Below are 12,302 nucleotides of genomic sequence, written 5' to 3'. Positions count from 1 at the left end.
GCAAAAGACATTTTCAGAACAAAAGACGTTAAATTTGACAAAATGAGACCGCAACGGCAGTCGTGACGACTAAAATTCGCGAGACGACTGTAAGTATGGTACGATAGCTTTCACAAATTCACCCACACTGTAACTCTAGAACAGCTGGTGTTGCTCACGGTTGCTCGATTCAGTTGTCAACTCGTAAGCGAGCTGTTGGTAGCGTTCCGTATGAAAAAAATATTTTATTACGGAGTTTTCTGGGAGGTGTAAAGGAATAGATATCAAATATATATTTTTAAGGTAGTGCAAATTCATTAGTATTTACACATTATTTATACTATGAAAAATTTAAGTATTAACGAACTATTACAAAAATATAGTAGAGCGTATGCATTCTTATCATTCTTTGATCAGAGTTGGACGTTTTTACAATTCATGCGAGGGTCTTTCGATGACGTAAACTGAAGGTCTTGCCTTTTAAGGTTTTGCTAGAATATAAATCAGTTTTGTTTTCGATTTATATGCCAAGGCCTATTTAATTAGATTTGACTCCACTAAATTCTTCAGTAAATCAAGCAATGCAATTAGACTCATTTTTTTCCTCCTTTTTTTGCGGTTTTTATGCGATTATGCTTCAGTGATTATTGACGAATGTATTGTAATCAAACACCGCAAAACGATATAATGGTATAATTTTTTTATTTGTAATAAGGCATAAGGCAGATGTTCTTGAAAATATGTCCTTGAATACCTTAACATTATTCTTGAAAGGTTTAGTACCTAATTTCTTGCTGCCTGACTTCTCCACCTTACGCTCATCTGTTCCCATCAACTTCACTTACTGCATAGACTGTTTTAATTGTTAATCAATGTATCAGAGGCAAAACTGGTCCCAAGACTTAATGGCTTGTCTCGGATTTAAGTTGGGGGGAGCCGGATGATCACGTGTCCCGCCCCCCATCCCCACCACGGAAATACGGATATGAATAACAGAACACCATTTTTCTTTCAATAAAAAATCATTATTACTAGAAAAGCAAAACAACAACTAATATATATATATATATCTATATATATATATATATATATATATATATGACTGGTAAAAGTGTTCTGTAACAACAGAATTCCATCAAATAAAAGAAGCCCATAAAAACACCAAAATGTAGAGAGAAAAGTACTATATTTCAGAGACTGCTGTCTCTCTCTTCAGGTATATGAATGAGAAAAGTTTACAGAAAAGGTAGGTATTTATACCAAGAGATTCGTCCACAAGTAAGCCAATTTAGGTCACCCCCGCTGATAATCTTCCTTTAATCTTCTTAAGCGTTGGTTGAATGAACACTGCGTCGACGATGTCTGATGTCCAATTCCCTTTTGAGATGTTCATTACCTGCTTCTCTTTTATTAAGACCGATTCCATCATTTGACTCTTGTACCGGCAGTTGCTGCTATAAATTACACGTGACATATTCCAGTTTATTCTATGGTTATGTTCATTTATATGATTGAAAATAGCCGAGTTCTGTTGTCCATACCTAACTGACCGTTTGTGTTGATTAATCTATGGGGAAGTGATTTACCTGTAAATCGATGTAAGATTGGTCACAGTCCTGGCATGGGATCTCATATACCCCAGAGTCTTTGGGCGATGTCTTTTGTTGGACGTTAATCAGGGGATTTGGCTAAGGTATTTGGGTAGGTAAATGCAAAAGGGTTGGATTTCCCAAGGGTGTGAGTTACTCTCTATTAGAGAAATTTAAAGTAATTAATCCTAAATTACCCTACTTTTATGGTCTTCCCAAAACTCACAAAGACAATCTTCCATTCAGACCCATCGTTTCATGCGCCGGAGCTTTCAATTACAAAATTTCTAAATGGTTAGCTGGCCTCCTCTCCTTTTTAGGCACTTTTTCTCCCAGTCACATCAAACATTCGGAAGACTTTTGTCACAAATTCAGAGAAGCACATATACCACTTCACAACATAAAACTTTTAAGCCTTGACGTAGACTCCCTATTCACAAAAGTACCAGTACAGGACGTTCTTCAGTTTTTAAGGGAAAAATTATCCCCCTATTCAGATCATTTCCCTTTGGCACTTGACAAAATAATAAAGTTAGTTGAATTATGTGCATCTAATAACGTATTTTCATTCGGGGAATCATTCTACAAGCAAAAATTCGGGTGTAGTATGGGTAGTCCTTTAAGTCCTATTTTAGCTAATCTGTACATGGAATACTTTGAAACTACAGTAATAAATGCAATAAAACCCAAAAACATGCTGTGGATGAGATACGTGGATGACATACTAACATTTTGGGATAATAGTGGGGTAATTTTAATGAATTCCTCTCAAAATTAAACGCATTAGTGCCCAGCATCAAATTTAAAGTTGAATGGGAAACAGACAACAAAATTCCTTTTCTTGATGTTTTAATAATCAGAGACACGACAGAATACAAATTTACCATATACAGAAAACCAACGTTCTCACTTTCATATATTCACTACTTTAGCTATCATGACAATACTATCAAGATAGGTCTAGCCAGCAACCTATTCCTAAGAGCCTTACGAATTTGTTCCCCAGATTTCCTGGAAAAAGAATTTGAACTAATTCGCAAGCAACTTTCATCTTTAAAGTATCCTGACCATATAATTGAGAAAGCAATTAAAAAAGCAAAGAAACTAATTTTCTACCGACCCCCTAAAGACAAGACCAGAGACACACCCAACAATAAAATAAAAATTCCCCACCTGGAGACGATTAAGAGAGTAACTCACACCCTTGGGAAATCCAACCCTTTTGCATTTACCTACCCAAATACCTTAGCCAAATCCCTGATTAACGTCCAACAAAAGACATCGCCCAAAGACTCTGGGGTATATGAGATCCCATGCCAGGACTGTGACCAATCTTACATCGGATTTACAGGTAAATCACTTCCCCAGAGATTAATACAACACAAACGGTCAGTTAGGTATGGACAACAGAACTCGGCTATTTTCAATCATATAAATGAACATAACCATAGAATAAACTGGAATATGTCACGTGTAATTTATAGCAGCAACTGCCGGGTACAAGAGTCAAATGATGGAATCGGTCTTAATAAAAGAGAAGCAGGTAATGAACATCTCAAAAGGGAATTGGACATCAGACATCGTCGACGCAGTGTTCATTCAACCAACGCTTAAGAAGATTAAAGGAAGATTATCAGCGGGGGTGACCTAAATTGGCTTACTTGTGGACGAATCTCTTGGTATAAATACCACCTTTTCTGTAAACTTTTCTCATTCATATACCTGAAGAGAGAGACAGCAGTCTCTGAAATATAGTAATTTCTCTCTACATTTTGGTTGTTTTTATGGGCTCCTTTTATTATATATTATATATATATATATATATATATATATAGATATATATATATATATATATCTATATATATATATATATATATATATATATATTTAAGTGTGTGTGTGCCTACATATATACTGAATATGTACCGATGTGTGTACGTTACACACACACCACACACACACACACACACACACACACACACACACACACACATATATATATATATATATAATATATATATATATATCTATATATATATAAAACATAAGTACCCGGCGCCACAAACCAATGAAGGATTTCTAGATCCGCCATATTGCATTAGAGATTAATTTGATATCGCCAACTCTTCCTCCTCGCTGAACTAAAAGGACTCTAAAGTAAGCAATGCTACCATGCGTTGCCTAAATAGCAGTTCCCGAGATATATGACGTAAACAAATTGTGTCCCGTACAGTAAACCAAACAGCCTTCTCATTGCCAGAGATTCATAGATGATCCTCGTAAGACGATTACATTCATTTTAGTCAACACAACTGTCACAGAGGACAGTTTCGAAACCCAGCACAGAGAGAGAGAGAGAGAGAGAGAGAGGGGGGGGGGAGGTTTGGCGCCTTCAGTGTGTCGGAGAATAAGAGTAAGGAGGAGCATTTATTCTAAATATTTCAAAATACAGATATGAAAAACAAAACGGATCATATGAGAAAACAAAGAAATCTACAGTTTTCCAAGAAGGGTAAAATCTGTTACCGTTACCATTTGGGTAAAATGATTTCGATAAAGAATTACATTATGATGCAAAGGCAACATAGATGGTTTAAGGTGGATAAATCGAAGTTTAAGGAATCTTGTGCAGATCAGTCTTTGAAGGACATTTCTCGCAGAAAAGGTAAATTACTCTACAGGAACTGTGACTTTTCTGTCAGTCCTAAAACACGGATAAATGCCGTAAAGATTACTACATGCCGGCCGTATAAAATGATCACAGTTCCAAAGTGAAAAGATATAGCAATTATGATACTCCTATTTATTGAAATAAATATGTTGTTCATGCTTATAATTATTATTATTGTTTAATTTATTACTACTAAGTAAATTACCATACAATTATTATTACCTCTCAAAAACACAATTTAGTAGGGATTGCTGATGTTTATTGTATTTATGAGCACCAAATTAACTACCATACAATTGTTGTTGCCCCTCAGTCACACAATGTTGTACACGTACTACATATATATCGACCGTGAACCACCAATAAAATCCCTTCCCAGCCTTTGGTTTTTTTATGGGATGATCAGTTTCATAATCCTTCTTTACTAACTAATGGATTTTAGTTGTCTGCCAAAAGTTATCCTGTTTTTTTTTTTTCTTTACAGATTACACCATGTTATATCATAAACATGATAAAAAAAATTTCTTGTAAATTGTTTTTTTTTTTTTTTTTTTTTTTTTTTTTGTAGACTGTATTGTGTTTTATAGACTCAATATCCCTAGAATCCGCATTTTTCCTTCTTGTATTTTCTTTTCGTGTGAAATTTTTTTGAACAAGGGATGTGATGTTGAGCTTCACTTACCACCAAATAAATGCCTCGAATTTTAATCAGAGTATCTCTTTTTCTTGTTTTTCTTTTACTGCATTCTTTCTTGTATCCTCAGCTGTGTTTGTCACACATTTGACATGTTTCTCTACCTTTCTATGCTTCGTGATTCGATTTTTACCCAGAATATACTACATTCATCTGAAGGAAAAAAAATAAACAATTGCACCACACTGATGAGAAGTCCTGAGTTTCTTCGATGACCTTGGTGCACCATCACCTGAGGAATATTGTCCCTTTGCAAGTTTCTATGTATTTGTAAACGTTTTATAGCACTATCGAAATATCCATGTAAATCTGATGAACATTCGTTAGGCATTTGAGCATAAACATGAGGCAAACGTTTCACTAACAGCTAGAGTTCAAGGACTGTCGCTGTTCCAGTCTCTCATTTTTTTGAAACTCGTCTCAGATAACGGCCTAACAACCAAATCCCACTTGTTTTGATCATAATGGACAATACTATCAAACCAACATAACGATTCTGCTCTGCTTTTTGTGCACTGGTTGGTGCCAGCTTCAATGGCTTCACGTACTAATCTTTCCTCAGACATTTTGAGCTATCGCTGGACAATCACATCTTGCTCCTGCACCTTCCAAATGAAAGAAGTTATGCCAATTTATTTAGAATTAAGTACATGACAAAATCCAAAAAGAACATTTAATAAAACACAACATTAGAGTCTACATACAACCTCTACTATCATGTAACAAAACAAGAAAAATGTTTGTTTAATATGGTGGTAATCGTTAAAAATAGGATCATTTTTGGCAGGCAATTAAAATCCATTAGTTAAAAACAGGAATTATGAAAATGATCATCCCATAAATCAGATTTATTGTGTATGTTTTCTTTTGAAGGTATCTGAAAATCATGCGAGTTACAGATTCTGTGATGTTAGAGATATAAAGCTTCAACTCCCCATTTATTTTCACTCTGGCAGTCAACAGAAGCAGAGTTCACGTGGCACACAATCAGATTCTGCAATTACATAACGATGCTTGGAAATTCTAAAAATGTGTATCATCAAAAATCCCAAGCGCTTAGGGAAGGGTTTCGATAACTACCTAATCACATGCAACATTTATAAGATAATGGATTATGCGTCTGTGAAACATATAAGTGCTTTGCTCTAAAAGAGTAAGCACTTCAAAAATGTGTTTTAGGCGTAAGCGGTTATTATAGCCGATTTATATAATGAATAATTTTACAATCAAACGCCATGTTTATATTTTTAATTTTTCGTTATATATAAAATTATTATGTTAAGCTAAGCTAAAATTGGATAATCATAATTAATTTGTGGAATAATATTCAAGAACTTCTAATTATCTATTCAATTTTGATACTGAAACAGAAGTGGTTAAATAAATGGGACTTAAAAAGCGACATGAAAGTGAAGCATATAAGAAGCAAATAGGCTCTTTGAACCTAGAACAAATTGTAAGTTAAGTTAGAGCATTTGAACACTGCGTATCAAGACTAGACCATAAAATACCGCCTGAAGTGAAGATCATGCAAGCAGAAAGCAAATTAAAAAAAGAACTAAACAGTCCCCTATTGTGCAGGGGCTATACTAACGAGAAAACACTAAAAGAAAATTATAAAATATAAGCAACTTCTTTCGAAAACGTACAAGGGCCCTCCAGAGAGGGAATCATATCCGTGGAGGGCTGTACATAAAACCAAACAAGTAAACAAGTAAAACTCAGACAATCACAAAAGCAAAGGCGGTTTCAATGGTTTCGTTCTATCAGATTGAGTCCCCAGTCTCCCAAGACGAGTCCTCTGTCACATAAGCTCTGATTTATAGCCATAGCCCAAAGGCAAAATGCTTTGATCAATTTTTCTTCAAACATCAATAATATTGATCCACTTTCGACGTTGAGAAAGTGTCAAAAAACGACTTGATCCGCTTTTTCCTCGACAATCCTTCACATCGTTCAGGATTAGGGGGTTAACAGTATAATTTGGACGAATTGACCAATATAGAGGCTAGTCCAAGAGCATCAGCCATCACATTGGCAAAAATAGGAAAAAAAATATAAAGTTAATTTTTTCACCATAAACCAGAAATATGATGTACTTTAACATAGCAAAGGCCCAAAGGAAATCCATCTCGAGCTTAGGTCAGAAATCACGTCCAAAACAAAGGTCATCCCTGAATGATAACGTGAGGGAGAATCTGCCGATGGAGTGGTTGTAGTAATTGAAGCGGTATTTGTCCAGGCTTTGGGGCATCAACTCTGCGTGTGAGGAATTCCTCTCACAACGATTTTATTTCTAATGTTTTTGTATATTCGCTTGTTTCCGTGCTGTTTGTCTTTTATTATAGTTACTAGTGGCTGTCTCATTAGAAATGATTTTCACTGCATATTGCCGTCTGTCAGGTATAATCGACAGACAGGAACTATTTTACTGTATTTGTATTCATGTAAAAACCAAATATATTCGCATGCCCATATATTTTGTAAAATATGTATGTCTATGTCTATATTGCATGACATAATAAGGGTGAAAGAACCACATCTACTCGAGAATGACACTCTTAACATTATTTTATCTGATTTTGCTATGTTCTTACGTAGTATCTGTGGTGCGGTTTGCAACGAAAAGATGGTTTTACACAAAGACAAAGTCTTTTGACATAAACGTCGGTAGACGTTTTAGCAATGAAGTATAATTACTGGTTTAGTTATGATAATTCATTTGTCCTTATATATATATAATATATATATATATATATATATATATATATATATATATGAATTGTTCTTGGTGAGTGTATTGCACATATTACGTATTGTAAGAGTTGAAGATGGGTCTTGTTTGTGCCTCTCGCCAGAGAAGCCATTAGGAGAGGTCAAGAGATCGGAGGGGAAAAGAAGGGTAGTAGTTAGCCTCTGGTCGCTCCTTTGCGTGCCCCTCTGTGGGTGTGTATGCGCAGGACCCACTAAGTGGGTACTGTGTATGCATATGTGCGTAGTATACTGTATGGGCGTGGTTTCGCCCAAAATTGTATTGACACACACCAATTAATTCACTACATTTAATAAATATGTTGCAGTTGCACACTATTATATTTGGAATTTATTTTTGATAACGAACTTGATAATTATTGTAAAGTTTTTTATGTTCATGAAAACCTTCTAAGTCAGCTCTGCATTCGTGGTAATTGTATAACTCTCTTTTCCCCAACAAAACCCGAATGCAGGAGGACGGAACGAACATCTTCTTGGCTCAACTTTTGAGGTGACCTGTTATCTAGTGTTGTGTAGTGATGTGTGTGTGGATTTAGAAAGGGTGATTGCCCTAATTCTTTGAATTTTGTCGTAATTTGTTTCATTTGAGTGCCACTGATTTACAATTCCAATTGAGTGATTAATTTCATTTGTCACTTATATGTTATTGCTCTTTGATATATTTAACTTTTTAGTTATTAAATTAATTTTAACTGTACTTTTATCAAATGCGTTTCAATATCCCTCGATTTAATTTCATTTTTCCCATGTTTTAGTTTTGTGGATTGTGAATATAAATTGATCTGACAAAGCTTTAATGTGTTCATACCTAAAGGTTATGCAAATAACTTTCAGAAACGAGATAACAGCGGTCCTCTAAGGTCTGAAAATCAACCCATGAGTACTCACAACATTTTGAGAGAGAGAGAGAGAGAGGCGCGTACCTCTCGTCGTATCTCGTATAGCGATTTATGATCTAAGTTCATGTCTACAAGGACTGCTCAGAAGTGAAAGTAATTAATTGTGCTACTATTCATTAATGATATTGGTGTGTTATCCTCGTTAATAATGAATTGGGTTGAGAGATATCCCCCCGTAATTTAGAAACCGCAAAGGGACTTTTGTGGAGTTGTTACGTAAGACTTCCAGCGGTTTTTGACCAAGTAACAACGTTAAGCATATACAGTCCACTATAAGTCCATCTTTTTCGCCACACTCCGGGAACCATACAGTTTTAGAGGGAACTGCTCTCTGGCCATGGAAATATTGTCATTAGATTTTGGAGAACTTTCGAACACATGTGATACTGAGCTTCCCTTGTCAACAAATCAATGCCTCGAATTTTAATCAGAGTATTTTATATCTTGTTTTTCTTCTGCTGCTTTCTTTCTTGTTTCCTTAGCTTCGTTTGTCACACAATTGACAAGTTTCTCTACCTTTCTTTGCTTCGTTATTCGATTTTTACCTCAGAATATACTACATTCATCTTAAGAAAAAATACAAATAAACAATTGCACCACACTGATGAGAAATCCTGACTTTCTTCGATAACCTTGATGCACCATCACCTGAGGAACATTGTCCCTTTGCAAGTTTCTATGTATTTGTAACGTTTTATAGCACTATCGAAATATCCAATTTGAGCATAATTATGAGGCAACGTTTCACTAACAGCTAGAGTTCAAGGACTGTCGCTGTTCCACTGTCTCTCATTTTTTGGAAACTCGCCTCAGATAATGGCCTAACAACCAAATCTGACTTGTTTTGATCATAATGAACAATACTATTCAAACCAACATAACGCTTCTGCTCTGCTTTTTGTGCATTGGTTGGTGCCAGCTTCAATGGCTTCTCGTAATCTTTCCTCAGATATTTTGAGCTATCGCTGGACAATCACATCTTGCTCTTGCATCTTCCAAATGAAAGAGGTTATGCCAATTAATTTAGAATTATGTACATAACAAAATCCAAACAGAACTTTTAATTTAGAAATAAACAACAACCAAGTGAACAAGAAGTCTACATACAACCTCTACTATCTTGTAACAAAAAAAGAAAAAGGTTTGTTTAATATGGTGGTAATCGGGAAAATATAGGATAATGTTTGGCAGTCAATTAAAATCCATTACTTAAAAACAGGGATTATGAAAATGATCATCACATAAAATCAGATTTAAAGTGTATGTTTCCTTTCGCAGGTATCTGAAAATCATGCGAGTTACAGATTCTGTGATGTTAAGAGATATAATGCTTCAAATCCGCATTTATTTTCACTCTGGCAGTCAAAAGAAGCAGAGTTCACGTGGCACACAATTAGATTCTGCAATTACATAGCGCTGCTTGGAGATTATAAAAATGTGTATCATCAAAAATCCCAAGCGCTTAGGGAAGGGTTTTGATAACTACATAATCACATGCAACATTTATAAGATAATGGGGTTATGCTTCTGTGAAACTTACAAGTGCTTCACTCTAAGACAGTAAGCACTTCAAAAATGCATTTTAGGCTCGACTGGACTTGAATGATGTGTCGAAAACATTTACAATCACATGCGATGTTTAGTTTATTAATTTTTCGGTATATATGAAATTATTATGTCAAGTTGAGCTAAAATTGGATAATCATAATTATTTTGTGGATAATATTCAAGAACTTTTAATTATCTATTCAATTTTGATATTGAAACAGAAGTGGTTGACCAAATGGGATTTAAAAAGCGACATGAAAGTGAAGCATATAAGAATCAAATAGGCTCTTATTGAGTGAGAGCATTTGAACACTGCGCATCAAGACTATACAATAAAATATCGCTGAAGTGAAGATCATTTAAGTTGAAAGCAAATTAAAAAAAGAACTAAACAGTCCCCTATTATGCAGGAGCTATACTGACGAGAAAACACTAAAAGAAAATCATAAAATATAAGCAACTTCTTTCGAAAACGTACAAGGGCCCTCCAGAGAGGGAATCATCCCCGTGGAAGGCTGTACATAAAACCTAACAAGTAAACAAGTAAAACTCAAGACAGTCACAAAAGCAAAGGCGGTTTCGATGGTTTCGTTCTATCAGATTGAGTCCCCAGCCTCACAGGGCGTGTCCTCTGTGCCACATAAGCTCTGATTTATAGACACAGCCCAAAGGCAAAATGCTTTGATCAATTTTTCTTCAAACATCAATAATATTGATCCTCTGTCGACGTTGAAAGATTTCGCCACAGACGACTGGATCTGCTTTTTCCTCCACAATCCTTCACAACGTTCAGGATTAGGGGGTTAACAGTATAATTTGGATGAATTGACCAATGTAGAGGCTAGTCTAAGAGCATCAGCCATCATATTGGCAAAAATAGGAAAAAAATGTTATAAAGTTAAATTTTTCACCATAAACCAGAAATATAATGTACTTTAACATAGCATAAGCCCAAGGAAATCCATCTCGAGCTTAGGTCAGAGATCACATCCAAAACACAGGTCATCCCTGCTATAACATACCTCATCATGACCTTTAAAAATTGCTAAAATGTAGATAGAATTTCGATCTCTAAACATTAAATGTAGTACATTTTATCGGTATATTATTAAACAAACAAACATAATAAATATCTTCCAATACAAATGCAACCAACGAAAGTGGTTTATGATTCTTGAATGTTCTTAGCACGTTTCGGAATCAAGCAAAATATCTTCACCTGAAACATATGCAATGTTTGCACATGTTTGACCCTGACACTTCCTGCACATTGAGGTGCATTGTACTCCATGTTTCCTGCATCCACAACCCTTTCTACAATGACCTTCGCACCCTCATGCCAAAAGTTGGAGTAGACATCCTGGTGCCACTGGTTTATCTGTTCCAACTGGGACCAGCATGTCGTCTTGATGTCGCCAACCCCGTTCCTTGGGATTAAACAGGTTCCCTTTCCATGTACGCTCTAAATGAGTGCTGTCTTGCTGCTGCACTGGTTAGGGGTAGTGATTCTAATCTGAATGATGACATCAGGGAGAATCTGCCGATGAAGTGGTTGTAGTAAGTGAAGCAGTATTTGTCTAGGCTTAAGGTGGGTACACACGTGCGAACCGAACCTTGTATTGTAACCGATTCTTGTAACAAAAACGCAAGTGTGGACGGTTCCTCGAACCCGAACCCCGAACCCACGAGGTTCGAGGCTCCGTTCGCCCTCCGTCCCGGCAATTGTCGGTTTTTGGGCCCCGAATCAAAGGGAGGTCTCTCTGCGCGTTATGCCATGTGTGGACGGGACCTGTATGACACGTGTATCAACAGAGGTTGCTGAACTTGTTAACACCGACTATGAACAAGGCCGTACATAGTAGAGTCCCTTGTTTTGTTCAGTCAGTACGTATATGTCTACCTTGGCTGATTAGAGTGAGGAAGAGATCCTTCAATTTATTAGTTATTACGAAGAAAAGACGTCACTGTGGCCAGAAACTTCTTGGAATCTCATGTCAGCGAGTAATTCCCGACCACTATTCTACCCTTCTAGTATATAACCTTGATTGCCAACATCTTTTATTTCGCTTCATCTTCGTTAAATAATGCATATAAATATACGCGGCAGCTGCTACTTGCATGGTGGCCATTGTCGGTAAACAACCCGG

At 36.0% G+C, this 12,302-nt stretch overlaps 1 protein-coding gene across 1 annotated transcript in view; it reads right to left on the bottom strand.

Annotated features, from left to right (window-relative positions):
* The window catches only part of LOC135212637 (ELL-associated factor 1-like), a gene marked incomplete in the record, with an annotated part of 19,426 nt that extends 19,255 nt beyond the window's left edge, over positions 1-171 (bottom strand). Inside the window, 1 exon segment of the mRNA XM_064246232.1 lies at positions 1-171. Within this exon segment, the coding sequence (XP_064102302.1) occupies positions 1-11 (11 nt within the window).
* Positions 172-12,302: the final 12,131 nt, after the last annotated feature.

Source organism: Macrobrachium nipponense, chromosome 41 (assembly GCF_015104395.2).
Source record: "Macrobrachium nipponense isolate FS-2020 chromosome 41, ASM1510439v2, whole genome shotgun sequence".
NCBI lineage: Eukaryota > Metazoa > Arthropoda > Malacostraca > Decapoda > Palaemonidae > Macrobrachium > Macrobrachium nipponense.
The sequence above is the reverse complement of the archived record's forward strand: the minus strand, read 5'-3'. Positions and strand labels throughout refer to the sequence as shown.